Genomic DNA, 25,552 nt, shown 5'->3' on the forward strand with positions numbered 1-25,552 from the left:
TTGGGGGCCTTCCATCATACTGCAGAATTCATACAAAACTTGGAAATCTTGGCTCCTTTCTTGGGGCCAGCCCAAGCAAGGCCCTGCCTAAGGATTTTTGACACAGAACATTTGTGCTTCTGGAAATTTCTCAGTGAACTCCCCTACTGGACAAATATGAGATGGAAAATGAGGTAAGAGTAGGTTGACATTATTCACTTCCTATCTCACCTGCCCCCTCATTGTTCATTTCATGGGAAAAGAACACAAGAAGTTGAGGGAAAGTGATAAGCCAAGAATGGCCAGACCTGGGGGAACTAAGCCAGCAAGAGGTTGGTTCCCCAAAAACAAAAGTCCATGGTTCACATCCCATCATCTAAGGACCCTGAGGTCAGTGTAGGGTTGGTGCCAACAGCCCAGGAATGAAAGCCACAGCAGGCATGGAACAGAGGTACTTTACGCAGAAGCCATGTTCCTAAGTAACTGTTTCATCATCAAAGAGTAGAATCATCCAGGAGGCACCAGACGCCTGTCAGCAACTAGGAAAGAGAGCAAAGTGTAGAAGTCACGGGCTGCGAGGGCTGCACATGACCCTGAAAAATTTGTGACCAGGGCACGTGTCCACTTCCATTAAGAAACAGAAGGCTTGGTGCACTGGGAAGACCCAGAGGGATCGGGTGGAGAGGGAGGTGGGAGGGGGGACTGGGATGGGGAATACATGTAAATCCATGGCTAATTCATATCAATGTATAACAAAAACTACTGTAATGATGTAAAGTAATTAGCCTCCAACTAATAAAAATTTAAAAAAAAAAAAAAAAAAAGAAACAGAAGGCTTAACTGGAGCCAAGGAATCGTGACAAGCAAGGGACATATGATGGGGTTGGTGGGGCACACATGTGCACCCAGAGACCCAGTCCAGGTGTGTGAGATGAAAATTGATGCAACAAGATTGACTTTAGTAAACAGTGGCTTCTTTTTATTGCCAGACTGAGGGAGGTTCAAAGTACATAATTCTATAAAAGGGCAACGATAGAGCAGTTAACAAAATAGAATGTAACAGGATCTGTATTAAGGTGGGCAGAGGCGGTCGAGTGGCCAGCTGCCGAGAAGAGCTGCGTGTGTGTCCCATCACTCAGGCATGGCCGGCTCTCTGCAGCCCCACAGACTGTAGCCCGCCAGGCTCCTCTGCCCATGGAATTGTCCAGGCAAGGATACCGGAGCGGATTGCCTCTTCCTCCCCCAGGAGAACTTCCTGACCCAGGGATCGAATGCAAGTCTCCTGTGTCCTCCACGCTGGCAGGCAGGTTCTTTGCCACTGGGCCACCAGGGAAGCCCCTAGAAGAGCTGGCCTGGCCTGGATGACTACAGGGACCAGCGCTGCTCTGAATCTCAAGACAAAACCAAGGTGGGCACCCCACACGAGGCCTCTGCACCCTGAAAGATGCACAGCTTTGTACTCCAGGAAATAAGGGCAGATATAAACTCCCTGTTTTGAGAGAAGGCAAGTCAACTGAATAATCTGTATCTTTGAAAAATATATTATTGAGTATAAATTGAGTATTAGAAAAGTTAAGAGCATACCACTTGGGTGAGTAAACAAGTGACCCTGTGAGTGGTAACACATTGTCAGTCCAGCTCAGCACAGTACTATCCGCGGTCACCACCACCATCCACATAAAGCATATTTTCATAAGTTCTACATACGTACAATTTTCAGATGAGACAAAAGCCTCATGACGTCCGCCATGTCCGCCAGGATGAGCAAGCGGGTCACAGCGGACAGCAGGGCCCGAGCCGCCCGCACCATGGTGCCGCGCTTCACCGACGAGCAGGGGTCATCTGCAAACTCCGAAGAAGCAATGCGCATGGTCTCACCTGGAAGACAGACACGGAGACACACGTGGGTAGACAGGAAGCTCAGAGGCCGGCAGTCACAAAGATCTGTGGAGGGGTAATCAGAGCTCTCACGGCAAAACCACCCTGGGCCGGTGGTACCAGCGCCCTCATTGAGGCAGAGACTTTCAAGTCAGACCTCTCAGTGCCCCCAGACAGGTGCTGTAGACAAGATCCAAGCATGAAATTATGTTTTTAGCATCAGTATGTTTGGAGGAATATGTTTGATTCAGTTTGTCTAAGAGTTGAGATGAATTTGCTGACTTGAATCATTCTCTCTCCAAGTCCCTTGAAACCAGTGGTATTTACTAGGCTAGTTGGTTTCTGACAGCTGAAGAACAAAGCTAACAGCTCCAGAGGGGAATGAAACTAAAGACTTTGACCTAATGAACTCTGTTCTCTTAATTGAGTTAAACAGACAATAACAGACTACAGAGATAGTCTGTGCATGCATGCTCAGTCACTCAGTTGTGTCCGACTCTTTGCGACCCCATGGATACAAGTCCACCAGGCTCCTCTATCTACAGGATTCTCCAGGCAAGAATACTGGAGTAGGTTGCCACGCCCCCCTCCAGAGGATCTTCCCAACTCCAGGGATCTAACCCAAGTCTCCTGCATTGGCAGGTGGATGTCATTCTGTAATATAGAGAACATTTATGAGACAATTGAACCAATTCAGCAAATATTTATTAGGCACATACTGGTAAAAATTCCAGAGTCTGGAATTGCAAAGGTGACTAAGAACGCCCTGGCCCCAGGGAGTTCACAGTCTAACGAGGACACACATTGTAAATACACACTTAAAATACAGAGATTACATGCCATAATAGACATATGGCTAAGAATGAAGGCAAAAAAGGGGAGGAAGCGATTAACTCAGTTAGTGTGAGGCTGGGGGGCAGGGAAACTGTCAACACTAATGACCTTTGAAAAGCCAAGACATATTCACCTGGAAGATGAGGCAGCATGAACACCAGGAGGCTCCAGAACTTGGAGGAGGGTGCTGAGCCCAGGGAAATGCAGTCACCTGAAGGTCACAGTGAGTGAGGGCTGTAGGCAAGAGAGGCACCAGGGCCTGGGACACTAGGCAAGAGATTTGGACTGTGGCCTCAGGAGGAGATGACTTCACAGATTTTTATTTTGGCCATATTATATAAAACTGGAGGAGTCAAGACTTGTGCAGAGAAAATAGGCAAATGCAGTTACAATCTGAGAGAGCAGATGAGGACATAGACGGGAAAAATAGGAACGGGATCCAGAGATAAGATCTGTATCAACGAGATGATGAAGGGAAACATGAAGAGACCATGGAGAGAATCAATAGATTTGGGGATTCATTATGTATGGAAGGGTTTCCCTGATGGCTCAGAGGTAAAGAAGTTACCTGCAATGCAGGATATGCAGGAGATGAAAGTTTGATCCCTGGGTCAGGAAGATTCCCTGGAGGAGGAAATGGCAACCCACTCCAGTTTTCTTGCCTGGAAAATTCCACCGTCAGGGGAGCCTGACAGTATACAGTCTAGGGTCCCAAAGAGTAGGACACGACTGAGCACACACATGCGTTATGTATGGAAACCAGAGAGGAGTTGGCGGTAATGGTGAATACAGACCCACCACAATGGACTGGTACATATTTGCACAAAGGGACCCCAGGAGTGGGAAACAAAAGGGAGGTCATTAACTACATGAGATGGGCCCCATGTTCGTGGGGTGGATATCTACCATGTGTGGCTGGATCTTTTAAAGAGACTACTATCCATGACACGGTTGCACAGCTTAGTCTTTATGCCTAGGCACAAATAGCTTAAATAATAACAATAGCATGGGAGAAGATTAAAATTTTTTTATTATGATACTGGTGAATTGCCAAGCTGTATGGCTCTAGAGGCCTAAATAAACTTTAAGGTAGAGGTTGGCAATTAAGAGATACATATTCATCACTTTTCTGCCTTTTTGGCTAAGATCAAGTGAAGAGATACATACTCAATCCAATGGTCCACAGGCTTACATAAATACCCTCTTGACCTATTCCTTGTCCCTAAAAAGACTAAGCAGATAACTGGGTGGTGGGGAGAAAGTTACCTCATTCTTACTCTGTAGAGTTTAGCCAGAAAAAAAACACTATATACCAAAGTGAATCTACTGAAATGTTGAGAGGGTCACTCTGAAGACTAGACATAAGTGCAAATGGTATTGTTAATGGATAAATCAATTGCTGCTGGAAGGGATCCACTTATTCAAGGAAGGAAGAGATTCTTTTCTGCAGGTGAACTCTAGGGAGCTACACTGTTGACCTCAAATTCTTCAGGTTAAATTGCTACGCGCCATCACTTGGGTAAGGGTGGCCCATTCAGGCAGGGGTCTTCTTAGGAAAAAAGAAAGGGCCCTAATATGAGAGTCACACCTCCTTCCACTTGTGGAGTAAACATGCCTAAGTAAACTGATTTTCATACAGAGAATGACCATGAAACAGGAAGGGGGCAGAGTACAACCTTTAAAAGAATAACATAGCCAGAGGACACAGCATAAACTGATTAGAACCAACTAGGTCCAATGGCCGATTCAACTTCTACTTGACCTTGAGCCTCAGTATAAGCTCACTGTAACACACTCCAGGCACCCAATGGTTCTAAAAAGCATGCTTAGTCACGTCAGTCGTGTCTGACTCTTTCCAACCCTATGGACCACAGCTCACCAGGCTCCTCTGTCCATGGGATACTCCAGGCAAGAGCACTGGAGTGTATTGCCATGCCCTCCTCCAGGGGATCTTCCTGATGCAGGGATTGAGCCCTCATCTCATTATGTCTCCTGCATTGGCAGGCAGGTTCTTTACCCACTGAGCCACCTGGGAATCCTGAAGATTTCAAGGATGACCAGAAAACATCAAAAGTGGGTGGTGGCCCAATTCCTGGAAAGTCCCACTCCTTCCCCCAAAACAATGGCATTTTCTTCCTACTCATTAGCCTATGAAATTGTGTTACGTGCATGCTCAGTCATGTCTGACTCCTTGTAACTCCACAGACTATACAGTCCATGGAATTTTCCAGGCCAGAAGACTGGAGTGGGTAGCCTTTCCCTTCTCCAGGGGATCTTCCCAACCCAGGGATCGAACCCAGGTCTCCTGCATTGCAGGCAGATTCTTCACCAGTGGAGCCACAAGCTCCACCTGGGAAGCCCACTTAGTCTGTGAAATTACCCACCCTTATAAAAACTGACAACCCATATCCTGAGGCCTCTCCTTCCTCGCTTTCTGAGATGGCCCACATTCTGTCTATAGAGTATGTTTCCTCCCTGAGCAGACCTTCTTTCTCTTTACTATGGCTCACTCTTGAATTCTTTCCTGTATAAAGTCAAGAACCCACACACATGGAGGCTGTCCCAAGGACTCAGATGTGACCTGGGATGTGACCATCCTTTAGCTCCCCACTCTCTTTTCTTCTTTTCTACAACAACTCACTTCAGCCAGATGCTGACTGTTTGGCCAGAAATACTGTCTCAAAGCCCAGGGAATGACACTCTGCAGTATGGAGCTTTCAGGCAGAGCTAATCAGTGTGGGGGCCACAGCAGGTCCTCCTGGTAGGAGCTCGGGAGACGTCCATGAGAGAAAAAATAAGACCCAGAGACAAGAGACAGGAAGAGATCCACATTAGTAAATGTGATGCTGCAAATGGAAATGTCATGCTAAATTCTGAGATTATCCTCAAATAAACAACAGACCATTTAATCCAATCTAAATTAAAACTAAAAACACAGTTGAAGCAGATACAAATGAGTTCATGTTTTTAAAGGTTTCAAAGGAAAGGCAAACTGAAGTCAGCTATAAATTTAATTCATTTTACATCCCTGTAGTTCTAGGATTACTAAAAGAAAACGGAAATCTATATTACATAATGATAAGAGAGTTTATCAGAAAAAAATCAGCTATTCACACGGGAACTGCTTTTTCTATACAACTAAAATATTTAGCTGAGAAATAGCATGTGTGTGTAGGTGCAGGAAGCGAGCACTTAGGGGAGGACACCAGAGCTGCCTGTTTCTTTTATATACACTCTTGTATTCAAGCTCATTAACTTGATTTCTATGATCAAGCCTCTCATCCTCTAAAGCCACTACTACCTGCTGGAAAGAAGAAAAAATAACATCTTCAAACAAGCGACTTAGGGGAAATAGTAATTAATATGAATACAGTGCTTCTATATAAAGGGCTATTTTATAATCATTGTTCTAAAAGCTTTATATATATTAAGCCATGAATTAAAAGAGAATCTCTCTCTCTCCCTTCACATGTTTGCAGGCAGGTTCTTTACCACTAGCGCCACCTGGGTCTGTAAAGTAACAAAGACTAAGGTCACATTCTGACATCTCTCCAACGATTCCAAAGTTTATAAGATCAGCAATTATTCAACATCTGTGTTTTAGTCCCCTCAGCTGTAAAACAGGGGTGAAAATAATAATAGCCACCTTGTAAGACTATCATTAAAGATAATCCATTCAAAGCACCCAGCATAAGACCTTACCAGTAATGGGCTCTTACTCATTATTGGATAGCAAGGAGATCAAAACATCAATCCTAAAGGAAATCAACCCTGAATATTCACTGGAAGGATTGATGCTGAAGCTGAAGCTCCAGTACTTTGACCACCTGATGCAAAGAGCCTACTTATTGGAAAAGACCCTGATGATGGGAAAGACTGAGGGCAACAGGAGAAGGGGCAATGGAAGATGAGATGGCTGGATAGATGGCATCACCAACTCAATGGACATGAGTTTAAACAAATTCCGGAGATACTGAAGGACAGGGAAGCCTGGTGGGCTGCAGTTCTTGGGGTTTCAAAGACTGGGACACAACTTAGTGTCTGAACAACAACCACAATAACTCATTAATACCATAAATACCATAGCTACCACTCTCACTGTGATCCTCTCCAATAAAACATTGGTAAACTCCTGGTTAAAGATTTGGAAGTGCCTTTTGTGGCTGATTTCACTGCTTGTGTATATAGTAATATACAAGCAAGAAAACATCTGCCTGATAAAATTATATTACATTGAGGCAGACTATACACCCTCCTGCCCACCCTCAAAGATGGCATTGGTGCTCAGTTTTCAAATTGGCGCTTATTTTGCTTCTTATGCTACCCAACTGGAGGAAATGGGAATGTTGCAAGGCTCCTGTAAAGCAAGAGTCCCAGTCCAAAAAATGGTGATCACTCTTTTGCCCCATTGTAGTAAAAGACCATACTCTCGAAAACAGTAAACAGTGATATGCTAAGCTTAAAAGAAAAATGGAGTTCAAAGAATCAATACTGAATTCAGTATAATTTAATATTTTTATAAAGTAAAGAGAAAAGAAATTGATAAACAAGGTCAATTTAAATGTCATTGTGCAATGAAAGTGTTTTGAAATAACTGCCCTATTAAAATGTATAATTAAACTAAACCTGTTGTAAGTAAATGAAACCTATTGTAAGCAAACAAAACTAATATAAGTAAAGCAAATAAGCATGCAATAATTTTTTTTTTATAAATCCCAAATTTCAATAACCCTCTATATATAAGGCAAATCTCTCTATATATAGCATACTGATGACTTTATTATGACTTTATTAAGTCAGTCTTTCCATTGATCAGTCTCTTTATTGTCCTGCAACCATGATTACAAATCAAAACCCACTGAGATGTCAATAGACTGATACATAGTGCTTGTTAGTTGAAATGTAAGCTCAAAAAAATCTTTTAATGTGATGAGGAAGGAAAAACAATACCACAACGTGCATCCTGACTGAAGAGCAGAAATAATATTATCAAAAATGCTATCATCTAATCCTGAATGAAAAAGGTAGGCTCACCATTCCAACATGAAAATATACAGGACACAAGTCTATTCTTGCTAAATAAGATTGCTGTTGTTCAGTCACTAAGTAATGTCCAACTCTTTGAAAGCCCATGGAATGCAGCACATCAAGTTTCCTTATCCTTCACCGTCTCCCAGAGTTTGCTCAAACTCATGTCCATTGAGTCAGTGACACCATCCAATCATCTCACCCTCTGTCACCCACTTCTCTTCCTGCCCTCATTCTTTCCCAGCATCAGGGTCTTTTTCAATAATTTGGCTCTTTGCATCAGGTGGCCAAAGTATTAGAATTTCACCATCAGCATCAGTCCTTCCAATGAATATTCAGAGTTGGTTTCCTTTAGGATTGACTAGTTTGACTTCCTGTCCAAGAGACTCTCAAAAGAGTCTTCACCAGCACCACAGATCAACAATATCAATTTTTGATGCTTGGCCTTCATTATGTTATAACTCTCACATTCATACATGATACTGGAAAAACCATAACTTTGAGTATATGACCTTTGTTGGCAAAGTGATGTCTCAGCTTTTAAATAGGCTGTGTAGGTTTGTCATAGCTTTTCTTCCAAGGAGCAAGTGTCTTTTAATTTCCTGGCTGCAGTCACCATCTGCAGTGATTTTGGAGCCCAAGAAAATAAAAAAGCTGTTACTGTTTCCACTTTCTCCCCATTTATTTGCCATGAAATGATGGTACTGGATACCATGATCTTAGTTTTCTTGAATGTTGAGCTGTAAACCAGCTTTTTCACTCTCCTCTTTCACCCTCAAGAGGCTCTTTAGTACCTCCTCTCTTTCTGCCATTAGAGTGGAATTATCTACATATTTGAGGTTGTTGCTATTTCTCCTGGCAAACTTGATTCCAACTTGTGCTTCATCCAACCTGTCATTTTGCATGATGTACTTTGCATAGAATTTAAATAAGCAGGGTGACAATATACATCCTTGACATACTCCTTTCCTAATTTGGAACCACTCCATTGTTCCATATCTGGTTCTAATTGTTGTTTCTTGACCTTCAAACAGGTATCTCAGGACACAGGTAAGGTGGTCTGGTATTCCCATCTCTTTAAGAATTTTCCAGCTTACTGTGATCCACACAGTCAAAGGCTTTAGTGCAGTCAATGAAGCAGATGTTTTTCTGCAATTCCCTTGCTTTTTCTATGATTCAGCAGATGTTGACAATTTGATCTCTGATTCCTCTGCCTTTTCTATATCCAGCTTGACATCTGGGAGTTCTCGGTATACATACTGTTGAAGCTGAGTTGAAAGATTTTTGAGCATGGCCTTGTTAGCGTGTAAAGTTAGCACAACTGTGTGGTAGTTTGAACATTCTTTGGCATTACCTTTATTTGGGATTAGAATGAAAACTGACCTTTCCCAGTCCTGTGGTCACTGCTGAGTTTTCCAAATTTGCTGGCATATTGACTGCCGCACTTTAACAGCATCATCTTTCTGGATTTTCAATAGCTCAGCTGGAAACCCATCAGCTCCACTAGCTTTCTTTGTAGTAATGCTTCCTAAGGCCCACTGATCTTATTGAGATACTGTCTTTCTTTTTCTTTTATTTTTCAAAGGCAGAATAGGAAGGTGGTAGTGGGGTGGGGATTTAATGTCCAAATTCCAGAATTTAAGAGTATATTGGAGGACATCATGCAACCTAAATCTTAGCAGGTATGACCTAAAAGACAGGACCTTCTTCCTCCCTAAGAAACCATTCCAATTTGAAAGGCGTCTAACCGCTAAATTTTTCAATTATTTTGGTCTTCACTATGTTCTTCTGAACCACACAGAAAAATCTAGTCCTCTTTCCAAATCTTTAAATCTTGAGAAAATTTTTTGCAATGTCCTTCATGGAGAAATGAAATGTCAAAACACACATCAGCCATTGGCTAAGAATTAACACTGTATCTAGATTATGAAAATGACAGCTTGCATAAAGAAGTGAACAAACAACTCCCCTTAGTTTTCCAAATGTAAAGTACATACTAACTAATGATTCAAGTTGGGATGATTAGTTTGCTTTTATACAAACTTTTACACAAGTTAATAGAGTAAACATAAAAGGCACTGTCAATTAGCTTTGGAGGGAACAAACCTTGTTTCTGGCATGTTATGAAAACAAATGATAAGACAGATAACAATTGACAAGTCACTGGAGAAGGAAGTGGCAACCCACTCCAGTATTCTTGCCTGGGAAATTGAATGGAAAGAGAAGCCTGGAAGTCTACAGCCCATGGGGTTGGCAAAGAGTCGGACACAACTGAACATGTACACACCACTCTGATCTATTTCATGATCTAAATTACTACCTATATTTGAGAGATATTAAATGTGAGCTCATTGGTGGAGTCCAATTTCTTAATTTCAGAGAAGAAAAAACAGGTATCAAGAACCTGATATGGCTCATCCGAAATCACACAGCATGGCAGAGTTCAGACCAGAAGCCGGGTGTCTTGACTCTTAAACTTGCTATAATTTACCAGATAGTCTTTTTCCTTGAAAAACTATTTTGTATGGTTTCACAGATTCGCAACTGTGTGCTTAGTCCACATAACGTATAACTTAGTCTGTATAAGTCTTTTTATACCAGTTTGGATGTCTTGATTCTATGATTAGGTGCAAATATATTTGTAAGTTCCTATGGTGTCTCATTAAATACTTGTATCACTGATTTCAACCAGCTTAGATATAAACACAAAGAAAAGGAAGTATAAAAGAAGCACACTGTATAATTTGAACTTTAGAGGCTGCAGATGAATAAACCATGTTTGAAACTGTTATACTGTAAAATAACAAATCAACTTCTTCTAAAGTAGTATTTGGCTAAACAAAGCACAGGAACAATTCTTATAATGAAAAAAGTTGATTAAGGATAGAAAACGCTACCACACATTTCAAAATTAGAAACAAAACAAAAAAAATGTTCCAAGTAATTGCTATCATGAACATGGTAAATGCTGCTTTAAAATTACAGCTTAATTAAGTTATATTTTAAAAATACCTCATGGAGAAGACTGATTTTCTTCACTAGTTTGAGGATGGAAAAAAAAAATAGCAAAACACGAATGATTGGATTCTAGGATTTAAATGGCACAGTCTATGCTTTATTTTCTGAACTGCCATTGATTTTCCAGTCATAACAGAGAAATGGCAGATTCTTAAATGTGATTATAGCCATGTGTCTTCTTTATTATAGCCACATGACTAGAGGCTTCCTTGTCACTATCACTCTGCCTCCTATATTAAGAGAGCTCACAGCAGGACCACATCTAAATCAACATCAGGATATCAATTATAATAAAGCCCAGCTAACAAAAATATATTTGTTCAGTGGGAGGATCTGGCAATAGGCAATGAATGAAATTGATTTAAGATAATTCAAAATCCTAAATTCAAAAAGACAGACTGCCAAAATGTGCTAATCAAAGCTTTCTTCACTTCTGTGATCAATAGCTTTTCATGTGGGTCATAATGGATGGATCTCAGACTGCCTTCTCTCCTCCCAGCTCAAAAGTACATTTTTAACATAAGTGAAATAAGGTTATAACAAACATAAACCTTGAGAGGAAAAAAATGTCCCAACAGGGTGACATGCAGTTTTAAGGGTGAGGGAAATTTGGAGGGTTAGAGAGTAACTGTCCAGTTTGTATAGGGCTTCCCTGGTGGCAATTGGTAGAGACCCTGTCTGATGCAACAGACGGCCTGCAGTGCAGGAGATGGGGATTCAGTTCCTGGGTTGAGAAGAGCCCCTGCAGAAGGAAATGGCAACCCACTTCAGTATTCTTTCTTGGGAGATCCTTAAGTTTGTAGGGGTGATTACATGAGCATATCTGTATATGTATGCAAAGTGTAGAAAGAGCCATATATCATTTCATTCATCCTTTTATTCATTCAATGAGCATTTATGAAGCTAGGTGGTAGATATTTGCTAGGTTTTGGATATTCAAGATGAAGTCACAATTCCTGTCGTCCCCTTATCAGCATCCTGATCTTTCTGACAGATTCACTAATAAAGATCATCTGTAGAATATCTGTAGAGAAACACCCACTGATCAGGCATTTGGGAATTCTAGACAGAAGTCACATTTTAGGGAGCTGGGATTCATGAGCATGTAGAGGGTGCTTAGTCAGCTATTATAATAAGGAAGCATGGTCAAAAACTATGTATGTATATGTGCACACGTATCTATACCGATATCTAGAGAGAAAGATTAAGTTTTTCATGCTTTATTCCTGCAGTGTGTAGCTTTTTGCCATGACTCATAGAGACAGCAGACCAGTCACACACCGGTGACTTCTCTTCTCCTCCAAATCACTGTTAGATTTCTAAAAAACAAAGAGTGTGGGTGAGAATGACATGGACACATATATTCTTCATCATTAGTTAGCTTCTCAGACCTATATTTGTTTCCCTTGTGGCTCAGCTGGTAAAGAACTGCCTGCGATGTGGGAGACCTGAGTTCATTCTCTGGCTTGGAAAGATTCCCCTGGAGAAGGGAAAGGCTACCCACTCCAGTATTCTGGCCTAGAGAATTTCAAGGACTGTAAAGTCCATAGGATTGCAAACAGTCAGACACGACTGAGCGACTTTCACTTTCAGCCCTATATTGAGCAGGTCTTGGTGAACAGAAACATTTCAGGGTGCCTCTAATCTCTTAACTTTAAACTCTAAATGAAAAGTGGGTCTGAGGGGACTAGAACTCAAGCTCCAGGAATTGGTGATGGACAGGAAAGCCTGGCATGCTGCAGTCCATGGGATGGCAAAGAGTTGGACACGACTGAGCAACTGAACAGAACAGAATTGAATTCATTTTTCAACTAGTATTTGATAGTATTCTCTATCAAAGGAAAGAGATCCCATCTGATCACACTAGTTTCATCAAATCGAAGATAAATATAGAACGAGAGATGAAAGGATGAAGATTATATGAAGTCAATGAATATTAACTTTTTCTCTCCTTCCACTGTAGAATAATCTAGGGTCTCCAATTTGTCAGGAAACATAAGACACATTATTTCTTTAATTTGCTAGTTAATATTTCAAATAATATTCTCAAAAATTTTTTCTTAAATCCCCAGAACATTGTTTCCTATAAAAGACATAGAAATTCAAAGCAAGGTTCCAACTGTTATACTGAAAAAAATTCAACTAAATATAGTCTTTCCCCTGTATTCCCAGACTTTGTGGATACTCTTGTTGTGGACACATTCTCAGATCCTCTTGCCAGTCCCAGGGTCCTTCTGCCTTTGCAGGCTGCTCTCAAGCAAAGGGAGCCCCATTTTGTGCTCCTCAGTGGTTATTTCCTTCAAAGTTAATGGGAAAATAGTGATAAATTACACTGTATGTACTGGCCAGTGAATGCAGGTGCCCAGTGCCTTGGTAAATATATTTCTCACTACAAATTAATAAACTCACACTGGGAATATAATTTAACCTCCCCTGTAGATCTGCCCATAGGAATAGAATATTCTGGTCATGCTGACATTAGTATTTCACTCTATGTGGCAGCATACTAAAGATTAGTACAGTAATATGGATTTTTAAAGCAAATACACCTGGTTGTTTAATTCTCACATCATTTGCATAGTATGAAGACAGAATGATGAACCAGCGATCGCGGTGGAGCACCACTGGGAGGTGTCTGATTTGTGATAAGTAGGGGAACTGGTTTTGAACAATGACCAGGAGTTCATTTTCAATTCCTACTCTGAACAGCAAGTAGCTTTTCCCACCACAAAGAGTGCGCAGGAAAAATGGGGGAAGGAAATGTCAAAGAACCTATAGATGTGAAGAACTTATTTTATGAGATACAGAATGGAAGCATTACTAAGCAAACCCAGACATAAAAAGCAAAATAATAAGCCACTGCCAGATGGTATTCAAGGCTATGAAATAAGAAGCAGGCAACCTGGCACATTGGAGAGGGGGCAATGGCAGCCAGGCACACACAGACTTCACTATCTAGTCACACTCGTCCAGGGCTGGGCAGAGACAAAGGCCTGTGTGACTCAACCGTGCATCCTTTATAGGAGGCCCTATATAAACAAAGAGCAATCAGCTATATTTAATCTTCATAACAGTGTGGGTTCAATAATTTTTAATACACCCATTTTGTGTATTTTTAATACACCCATATTGTGTAGCTTCACACAATTCCATGCTAAATAACCTTTTCAGGTATAAATGCACGAGGACACACAAACATAAATGCCTACCGAGTGTGCCCGATTAAATACTTTAGTCAAGCTTTGGCACAGAGAGCTGGAAAAACCAAAAGATGCATACATTTACAGAGTTTAGCCTTAAGGCTGCTTCTGCTTCATGTGCTACACATTACAATCACATTTGTGAATCCCCAAACCTAATATTTTCAATAATCAACAGATGTAACTAGAGATCATGTCCAAAAATGGAACCATTGTAAAAAATCTATTTTGTCCAACTCTGTGTGGATCTGTTCAATGTTAATTAATGTTGCCTCCTCACTTCCAGTTACCTTTCACTCATCTCCCTCTTCTCTGCTGCTAAGTCGCTTCAGTCATGTCCAACTCTGTGTGACCCCATAGACAGAAGCCCACCAGGCTCCCCCATCCCTGTGATTCTCCAGGCAAGAATACTGGAGTGGGTTGCCATTTCCTTCTCCAATGCATGAAAGTGAAAAGTGAAAGTGAAGTCGCTCAGCCATGTCCAACTCTTAGCAACGCCATGGACTGCAGCCTACCAGGCTCCTCCATCCATGGGATTTTCCAGGCAAGAGTACTGGAGTGGGATGCTATTGCCTTCTCCGCCCTCTTCTCTAGAAACTAGGAATACGTGACTAAATGATCCCAAAAACTCCTTCCAATTTTGTATAATCTGATGCAAAAAGTAATAATAGATATTTATAGAATACTAGGTACTGGGCACAATATTAAACACGTTACATTTATGATCTCACAATGAGGTGAACAACATTACCTTCATTTCAAAGATTATAAAATCATGGCTTAGCTTAATAAGGTTTATTAATTTGTCCAAGGTCAGCTTAACACTAGGAATTGAATCTGAGGCTAATGAACTGAGAGGTCTGTGATCTTAGTAACCTGGAAGCTCTAAGTTAAGGGTCTACTGATGAAAAGTGAAAGTGTAAAAGTGTTAGTTGCTCAGCTGTGTCTGACTCTTTGTGACTCTATGGGCTATAGCCCACCAGGCTCCTCTGTCCATGGAATTCTCCAGGCAAGAATACTGGAGTGAATTGCCATTCACTTCTCCAGGGGATCTTCCTGACCCAGGGATCGAACTCAGGTCTCCCACACTGCAGGCAGATTCTTTACCATCTGAGCCAACCTAAAACAATCTAATGATGATGCTGCTGATGAGATTAATAATTATGGCTAATCCCGACATGGTGCTTATTCAGTGTCAGATACCGTTCTAAGCACTGCATCTTACTCATTTAATCTTCATTAAAATCCTACAAGGTAGTTACTATTCCCATTTTATAGATGAGGAAACTGAATTACATAAAAATTAATTTGCTAAAGGTGAGAAAATTTTGGATAATGGAATAAGGCTTTTAACCTAGAAAGTCTGGCTACAGTGTTTAGGATTTAACCACTTCTAAGATAATGCCCATGTAAAGCAAAACAATAAAACAATAAAAACCAATAACAAAAATGTTATTAGCACCAACAATAGTGGTAAATTATTTTGTGGTAATAATTTTTAAACTGATCTTTTAAATAATATCTAGACTCTAAAATGATGTCCTCATGCATTATAATTTTAAGGAGCTGGGACAAGAATTTGAGCAAACTCCAGGAGATGGTCAAGGACAGGAACGTCTGGTGTCCTGCAGTCCAAGGGGTCGCAAAGAGTCTAACATGGCTCAGCGACTGAACAGCATCCAAGAGGCAACTTAAATTATGATAAGATGTATATAATAGGAGCTGCCATGGAAGAAGAAGGTCCTTGTCTCTCACTATAAAATTAGACACCTTAGCACTTGTGCTTGTCTTAATTCATAGATGTCCAACAATACTATTATGTTGTGATCAGACTCCAGTCTTTTTTTTTTTTTTTTTGCTAATTAGAGACAACTTTAGAACCTTCCTTAACTTGAAAATAGAACTGTCCAAGAGTAAGCAAAAACATTGTACTTTTCTTTTACACTATAAAGTGTAATGCTTTACATTGTGATGATGCCCAGTCAGTGTTTCTGCATTAGGACTGGAAACATATTTAAAGGGCTGCTAAATGTGCGTGCAAAGATCACACACTATTTTTCAAATGCAACCCACATTAAAACAGAATGAGAAACCAATAATAATCATCTATGGAAATTAGGCTGTTTTCCACCTTTTATGCATTATATATGCCAAGTCATTATGGACTAAAGGAAAGAAAAACAAGAACTGATAGTTCGATACATGGCAGATTTGGTTAGCCTTTTTGAATTACCACCATCTTGAAAAGTAAAGATTTAATATTTACCACTATTAATTGGATATCAACTACCAGCTCTTTTCAGTTAGAATTAGGAGCACCTCTTAATTTTAGGCTTATTAACCTTCACACATGAAATCTAAGAATAAAGTAATAATGTTAATAGTATTAATATTCTTATAGCAAAACATTAAGTAACAAACTTACCAGTAGGATAAACTTTTAAAATAATTGTATTTTTCTTTGACAGCATACCAGTAAAGAACCTTGGCTCAGACTTCTTGAATTTAAGTCCTCGTTCTCACATTTTTTTCATGTGTGTAACCTTAGTTAAATTACCTAACTTTTCTAAGACTCAATAGTAAAATTAATAAAATAGCACCCCATGTCACAGATAAATGTAGAAATTAACTGAGAGCATATAAGAGACTGAATACCAAGAAATGTATCTCCAAGACACTTGGAAATGCACATGAGATACAGAAAATATCTTTATAAATGGAAGAGCAATCTATGAGTCAAAAAATAAAAGAAACAGAAATTAGCAATCTTGAAACAAAAATGTTAAATTGATTCTGAAGCATTGACAACCTTAGAATAATTAAAAGTTATTTAGAAGCTAGATTTTAATTGCCACAGATGAGACATAAGAATGTCTTGACCCTCAACAAGAATAGATCTGTCATGTTTTCTACCTAAAATAAAATTTAGAAACTTAAAATGCTATATCTGTGAAAATATTAACTAGAAAATAAATGTGTTCTCTGGCAAAGAGAAATCATAAAGAAACATGTGTATCTATTCAGAAAAAATCATATAGTTTCATTTATATTTGATAATAATAGTTTATAATCAGTGTTTGTAAGCAACTCATTTATACTACCTGCATAGACTAGGAGCAGAGATGTTATTTTAAAAATTAGTTTCAGATTGATGGTGTGTGGTGTTCTTGTCAGAAGCAAAAGCAAATGTTTTTTGGAAGAAAGCAGAGGAATCTTTCAAATAAGACTTCATTAAAAAGTGAGTATACAGTTCAAAATTATAGAACACTGCAGATGTGCTGAGTGGCAGGATTAATTATCTTAAAGAACTTAATAATTAAACTAAAGAAATTAATGATTAAAGAACTTCAGATAATAGAAGCAGAGGGAAATTATATATGTAATAAATATTTAAAAATACTTATGGTACTAGAACAAGAATTTGAAAGCATGAATTAATGACTATGATTCTTTGAACCAAACAGATTTTTTAATAATAGATACTAAATCTCAAAAACAAAGAATAAATAAAAGTTTATATACAACTAAGAAGAAAATCTGTGAACTGGAAGACTGCTAAAAAAGTTAACCAAAAAAGGGGCACAAACCCTAGAGAAACAGAAGATAAGAAAAGGAAATATATAGAGAACATAGAGAAATTTTCTAACGTAAGTCTACTCAGTTGTATATTGCATGTTTGGCTTCCTGAATCAGGTGATAAACAGAGCATTAAAAAAGTCAGTATTTGTGAGATAATGGCTGAGAATTTTCCAGTGTTGAATAATACATGAATACTCTGATACAGGAAGCCAAACATACACCAACCAAGATAAGCAAAAAGAAGTCCACATTTGATCACTTCATAGTAAAGCTGAAGGAAATAAATGTCATAGCAAAGATTTTAGTTTAGCTACAAATAAAAAAAAAAGAAACAGCTACAAGATAATGACAAATTATATTGGCAGTATCATATTCAGTGGCAAAATGGAAGCAAAAAGACAGTGGCAATACATGCTGAGAAAAAAATAATATGCAAACTAGAATTTTATGCCTAGCTAAAGTATTATTTAAAATGAAATTAGGACTTCCCTGTGGTCCAGTGGTTAAGACTCGATGCTTCCACTGCATGGGGCACAGGTTCCATTCCTGCTCAGGGAACTAAGATCCCACACACCATGCAGTGTGGCCAAAAGTTATTTTTAAAAATAAAATGAAATAAAATGAGAGCAAAAAAAAAAGACATTTCCAGAAAAAATATGAGAAAGCTTACTGCTGAGCACCTTTACAAACTAAAGGAATCATTAAATGTACATATCATGAAGAACTAGGATTCACAATAGAATGAATTTAAAAGATTAACAAAATAATATGCATGTAAATCTTAAAATAACATAATTTGTAACTAACTAGCCCAAAGGAAAAAATTTTAAATGGTATCAAACAGTAATATTAACCAGTGATTATTTTAATAGTGTATTCTCTAATAAAGATATCTAATTGTATTTTATGACCTCTATTAACTTTCATGTTTTATTATATCAATGATAACCCATCTTACTAACATATATATGATTTCAATATCTCACTTTGTGTCTTTATCTAAATGTAATTCATGACAAAGTACTACTAATTTGATCTCATCAGTATTTTAAACAATTACACAGTCTTCTCTATTGCCAGAGTCACTGAAAAAGTGGAAAGTGGAAAGTGGAAAGCTCTTCCTGACTCAGGCAAGCAGATTCTTTACTGTCTGAGCCCCCAGGGAAGCCCCAAGAATCCTAAATCAAATTCTCAGCTCACTACCTATGATCTTATGGGCATAGTTGGAGCAAACTCCGGGAGATGGTGAGGGACAGGTAAGCCTGGGGCACTGCAGTCCATGAGTCACAAAGAGTCGGACACAGCTTGGTCTATCCAAGTCCAGCAACAACCAACAACCTATAATCTTCTAAGAGAGGACCCAATCAGTCCCCCAATTTTTAGGCACATTCTCTTCTTATTCCTCCCATGCTCAGAAGCAAAAGCTGTCAAGTTAATCAAATCATGAGAACCAAGACCTATAATGGCAGTTAATCAGAGTATGCTATTATATTAAATCACAAACTCAAATATACAGTTTTAAAGAATTCTACCAATTACTCCTTTTTATTTCTTATTCAGACATAGCCTCTTAGTGCATTAGCTTATACTACAATCAGACATAGAAAATCTTCTGGCTTTTACTAAAGAATAACATTCTCTTTTCTGCTTCTGAATTTTGCTCTGCTTTCTCTACCCATCACACCCCTATATTCTTTCTTCCATGGTTAGTACACACTCCTCTGACCTAAACTGATTTTACATTTCCTTTAGCTGTAGAATCTTGGCTTGCAAAATTCTAGTTACTCCAAACAATACTCAGTCTTTTAAATTCTCAGGGGAATATTAAACTGAGTTCAATAAATATAATTTTAATACACAATTTTGTTCTTTTCTAATCTTTTAAAAGTAGAAACCACTTACTGAGTTAAGGAACGCTCTGTTAAATGGAGTCTCATTTTCTTCTCCATTCTGGGCAGCACAGAAAGGACCAATCAACACAGAGTCAGGTTCACGATTATCATAATAAATATTCACAATCAGCCCTAATCACAAATATCTTAGAATAACAGCTTGCATAACACTATTCTTTTTTTGCTTGAACTTGGCAATTTTCAAAAAGTAAAATCAGCCACCTATGGAAATTACAAAAGTCTAAATAATAAAGAGTACAGAACTCCTGGAAGAGCTGAGTTATTTCCTCACAGACTAAAATTATTTATAAACTGTATTTTCAGTACTTGGTTTTTTAAACATCTCTTCCCAGTTTCCAACAATAAATTATGAAGAGAGAGAGTGTGTTGGGAACCAGGGAGTAAAAAGATAATAAATGAGCTATGAGAGGAGAAAGAGTTTTTCCCTGACATTCCCCTACATACACCTAAAAAGAATCACAGAATGCATCTCTAACCTATATTCCCACACTCTCATGCTCACTTAAGAGTCTATTAGTAAATTATGCCACGGGTTAAATTGCACCCCTCCCCTCCCCTCCACAAAAGCTATATCAAATTCCTAACCTTAAGGACCTTGTTTCTGACCTTATTTGGAAAGAAAAACTCTTTGCAGATGTAATCAAGTTAGGATGATGTCATACTGAATTAGATAGAGTGTGCCCTAACTCAACATGACTGGGGTCCTTATAAGAAGAGGTAAGGTACTGACATACAAGAGAAGATTGCATGAGGATGAAGGCTGGGATGGAAGTACTAAAGATCCAAGTCAAGGAACACCAAACACTACCAACAAACCAGCAGAGCCAGGAAGGGGTAAGGAAGGATTCTCATCTTCAAGTTTCAGAGGGACCATGGCCCTGCTGACATCTTGATTTTAGACAGAAGTATAAGCATCCCACGGAAACTGATACAAAAGGAGACATGTGTACCCACTGTGTGAGATATTTTTGCACTTAAAATATATTTTAAAATGTATTCTGCATCTCACCTTTTCTCGTTAGATTACTGAAAAATTATTCAACCACCAAGACGTCCCATAAGAGTTTGAGCTGAAGTCACTAAAATTCACACTCACAATAAAGTTTCAGTTATCCAAGGACCAGCCTTTTGGAACACCAAGCTCCTCTAAAGACTGCTGACCCCACAGGAGGCAGGATTACAATGTCACCAATATAAGGTGAAAAAAAAGCAGCCTCCATGAGTGCCAAGGAAGAGAGATCTACTGTCAAGAGGATTTGATGCTCCAAAGACTGAACTCAGTGAACTTTGAATTGTCGTCATGTTCTGATTGACAGGAATTGTCTGTGAAAAGCCATCCCTTCCATGCAAGGCAGGAAGCAGAACCAAAAGTAGCAGGAAGTTAAAAAAAAAAGGGGAGGGGGAGAAACAGGAAAACTAGAGATGCTCAGTGACAGCATTTAGAAGCAATGCTGGGGCAATGAGCAGTGCATACTGCAACGTGCCAGTCAATGATGAGAGAGTCCAGGAGGATAGGCAGTTAGTTCTACAGTATCAAGTATCCCTATTAGCAGTCTCACCTCTTACAGCCTTATTCTCCCTGGGACATGTATGCAGAAAACACAGGTCCCTCCTGCAGCCTGTGTAGCAGATACACGGTGCGTGCATGCTCAGTCACGTCTGACTCTGCAGCTCTATGGACTCACATCCAACTCCCAGCCAGGCTACTCTATCCATGGGGTTTTTCTTAGCAAGAAATACACAGGGAAATACAGCCCTAAAGCTGGTAGAATCTCAGTTACTTATTGAGCAAGGCACCCTAAGGGTATATCAAACATCCAGTTGTTCATTGTACTTGGAAACTCTGGTAGTCACCCTGAGGACTTAATAATAACTGAAACATTTGGTAATTTTCCTACCTACATTAGCAGATTGATTGTATCTACAAATTCCATTGCTATTGCAAATATAAAATTGTATTATAAAACTTTTAATGAAAATAAAATATCCATCATGGATTTGGTATGTAAGACTTTTGAACAAATAACTTAAATGATGGAATTTTAATGTGATTTTGCCTAGAATTCCAGTAAACATTGAACAATAAGTGTTTTCTAAATAGAGCAAGATCTACTGTAATATGTGTACTTATCTTGAATAATCCAGTGATAACATCACAGATACTTGTTGAAAGATAGTCTCACTGGATATCCATTATATGTTATGTTCTGTGCTAGGTGATAATGACGATATCAGTATTACTAAAGTATGTACTAAAGTATGTCTGTCTCCAAAAACCCAAAGGTCTGATGACTACTTCATTGAAGTCATCCCTGAGTCCACTGATGAAACTGAAAAAACAAATAATATTATGAAAGATATTAAGTCAAAGGCGTGCATGCATTCCAAGGTGCTTCAGTTATGCATGACTCTTTGGGACCCTATGGACTGTAACCCACCAGGCTCCTCTGTCCATGGGATTCTCCAGGCAAGAATACTGGAGTGGGTTGTTTTTTCCTCCTCCATGAGATCTTTCCAACCCAGGGATTGAACCTATGCCTTCTGGGGTTCCTACATCGCAGGAGGACTCGTTACCACTGAGCCACCAGGGAAGCCTAAGTCAAAGGCTGATGATTGTAAATGTGACAAAGTGATTTTCCAAAGACAGAAAATATCACTAAAGAAGGAGAGTTTCTACAGTATTTGAGTTGCTGTTCAGGAAAAACACATGACTACACTCTACTTGCAACCCATCTATATGAAAAAAGAGAAAAATCCAAAAGTTATTTCCTAGCAGTCATTGTCCCATGAAAACAAATTCTAAGGCAACCACCAGAACTACTAGATTAGGTTTTTAGATATGCAACCAAAGTCCAAACATGACATGATGGTTCATATTTGTGGTGATATCCCTGGGGCACTAAGAAAATGTTTAAAGAGATATTTAACAATAAAGATAACCATTAGAAACCCTGTAATCATAACAGCCATTTAAAAATAAAACAAAACAAATGAAAACCATAAGTCTTTAGGGATAAAACTAAGAAAAATGTTAAAGGTTCTTAAGGAGGAAATTATAAAACCATTGAAATTCATAAAATAAAACATATGAAATATAGAGATATGCCTTAATGATAATTGTCTCAATATTTAAAGATGGAAACTCTTTCTGAATTGATGTATAAATTCTACGCAACTATAATCAAAATTTTAAAAGTTCCCTTGTAGAGAAATTAACAAGATGATATTAAAATTTAGACTGAGGAACAAAGGGCCAAGATACTTCTAAAAAACAACAGACAAGAGACAAGGCTTTGTCCTGCCAGATAATCAGTATTTATTAATAAGCCATGTAATTGAGTCAAAGTGGTACGCATGCAAAAACTGACCAACAGGATAATAGAATAAAGCATCTTGCCAGAGCCTAAATTTTTGTGTAAATATGACCTATGACAAAGGGGGATAAATTGCTTAACAAATGGTGCTAATTACTGGCTATGACTAAGATAAATACTGAACTAGGTCTTAATCCACAAAATAAAAATCAAAGAAAATGAATATTGTAAACACAAAAATTTCAAATATTTAGGAATATATATTTATGATTTGGGGCTAGAAAATAATTTCTTAAGGACTCACAAAACATCCAACAAAGATCAATAAAATTATGTTTTAAAAAAATGCTATGTAAAATAAGGAATGAACAAAATGAAAATATTAGTTACAGACAAGGAGTGCATATTTGCAAAACATACATAAAATACTTGTTTTTAATTGAAGGATGGTTGATTTACAATGTTGTGTTCACTTCAGGTGTACAGCAAAATGATTCAGTTATACATATGCTTATTTTTTCCCGATTCTTTTCTCATATACATATATATACACACACACACATATGTATAATTCCCTGTGTTATATACAAGGTCCTTGTTGGTTATCTATTTTATAAATAATAGCATTTATATTTTAATCCAAAACTCCTAATCTATCCTTTCCCTCCCCCTTTCCTTTTGGTAAATGTAGTTATGTCTTCTACGTCTGTGGGCCTATTTCGATTTTATATCTTTTTTTTTTATATGCCACATATAAGCGATATCAAATGATATTTGTTTGAGTATCCAAAATATAATTATAGCTAATTTAGATGAAGAAGAACAAACAACCTAAAGAAAAATTAAGCAAAGGAATCAAAAGACTAACAGGCCCAAATGGCTGATAAACAGACGAAAAACCCAGCAAGTGAAAATATGGAAACTGAAATAACAGTAAGATACAGTTTTGTACCCAAAAGACTGGGGGGGAAAAATGCTAAAATCCATGATAAAATTTAGCAAGGATGTTGGAAACAGGAAATCTTGCCTACAGCTGGGAGGAGTATAAATTGTTACAGCTACTTTAGAGAATATTTTCAAAATATCCAATGAAGGTGAATGGTAGATCACCACAGGTCTCCAAAGTTCAACTTTTAGTCAGCATAAAGAGAAAACAGACAGATCTAACAACAAATCACTGTCAGTTATTGTCCCAACAAAGCAAGTTCCAAGACAACTGCTAGACCTTATACCTGTTTATGGGCTGCCTTATTTAACAATGCTACTTGTAGCTATTCATGGGAAATAGATGGGGAAACAGTGGAAGCAGTGTCAGACTATTTTTTGGGGCTCCAAAATCACTGCAGGTGGTGATTGCAGCCATGAAATTAAAAGACACTTACTCCTTAGAAGGAAAGTGATGAGCAACCTAGATAGCATATTAAAAAGTAGAGACATTACTTGGCCAACAAAGGTCCGTCTAGTCAAGGCTATGGTTTTTCCAGTGGTCATATATGGATGTGAGAGTTGGACTGTGAAGCAAGCTGACCACTGAAGAATTGATGCTTTTGAACTGTGGTGTTAGAGAAGACTCTTGAGAGTCCCTTGGACTGCAAGGAGATCCAACCAGTCCATCCTAAAGGAGATCAGTCCTGGGTGTTCATTGGAAGGACTGATGCTAAAGCTGAAACTCCAATACTTTGGCCACTTCATGCAAAGAGTTGACTCATTGGAAAAGACCCTGTTGCTGGGAGGGATTGGGGGCAGGAGGAGAAGGAGATGACAGAGGATGAGATGGCTGGAATGGCATCAACAACTCGATGGACATGAGTCTGAGTAAACTCCGGGAGTTGGTGATGGACAGGGAGGCCTGGCGTGCTGCAATTCATGGGGTTGCAAAGATTCGGACACGACTGAGCGACTGAACTGAACTGAACTGAATGTGTAGCTATATTGCCACAAGACACTCCTGTACTTGTTCACAAGAACAGACACAGAAAGATTTGTTTACTTCAGCTCTGGGTGTTTGTTATAGGCAGACATTAGAAAAGCTCCAAAAGCCCAACAGTAAGAAAATAATCTGTGCATCTAATGGAATAATATAAGGAATTGACTAGGTTCATTCAGTAAAGATAACAAATTCAATGGTAAATGCAATATGCAATGCAATGTAAATATTATGGAGATTACAAGTCATCATATATATTATTGATAAATGAGTATATCTAAGAGGAATTCATTAAAATGATTTCAAAAAAGAAATCAAAGAAGAATCTTCATTGTCAATCTTCACTGTCAAGGCTATTCTGTGATAGGAGTTAAGACAGAGAACTAGCTCCCTTCCAAGAATATTTTGTTTGTATTGTATTATTGGCTCATACTTGACAATTAAAGGATGATGTAGGGAACCCCAATTTGAACAGACTAGCTTTTCTGGGTGACATGCTAAATAAAGTGCAAGAAATCAAGATTTAAGTAAATGGAAGGCTTTTTCCCACCAGCCCTTCGGACCACTATTTTGGCTGTAGGATATATTGTCTGGAAGAGGTCACGATTCCTGGAATGAGTTCTTAACTGATAATTTTCACCAAACTTCACTCTCTCTGAAGAGAGAGGCGTGGTGAGAGCACTGCTTTTGATCGGGCAAGGAGTCTGAGAAAGGCAGGCATTTCAGTATAGTTAAATGAGAGAAAAAAAGACCCTGAGTTCCTATGATTGTCCCCAAAGGAATCAAAGGCCAGGAATAGAGCTGAGGTCAATGACACTGGAAGACAATCATTTTCTGCTTTGCAATTTTGCCTAGGGCCAGCCCACCTTTCTAACATAACTG

At 38.7% G+C, this 25,552-nt stretch overlaps 1 protein-coding gene across 9 annotated transcripts in view; it reads right to left on the reverse strand.

The window, feature by feature from the left end:
* Positions 1-25,552, reverse strand: part of CTNNA2 (catenin alpha 2) — a 1,320,632-nt gene that overhangs the window by 881,861 nt on the left and 413,219 nt on the right. For all 9 annotated transcript variants that reach the window (XM_070479775.1, XM_070479805.1, XM_070479797.1 and 6 more), the window contains exon 4: positions 1,691-1,857. In XM_070479775.1, coding sequence (XP_070335876.1) covers positions 1,691-1,857 — 167 coding nt within the window. The remainder of the gene's footprint in view (positions 1-1,690; positions 1,858-25,552) is intronic.

The sequence above is a fragment of the Odocoileus virginianus genome, chromosome 2 (assembly GCF_023699985.2).
Source record: "Odocoileus virginianus isolate 20LAN1187 ecotype Illinois chromosome 2, Ovbor_1.2, whole genome shotgun sequence".
Lineage (NCBI taxonomy): Eukaryota > Metazoa > Chordata > Mammalia > Artiodactyla > Cervidae > Odocoileus > Odocoileus virginianus.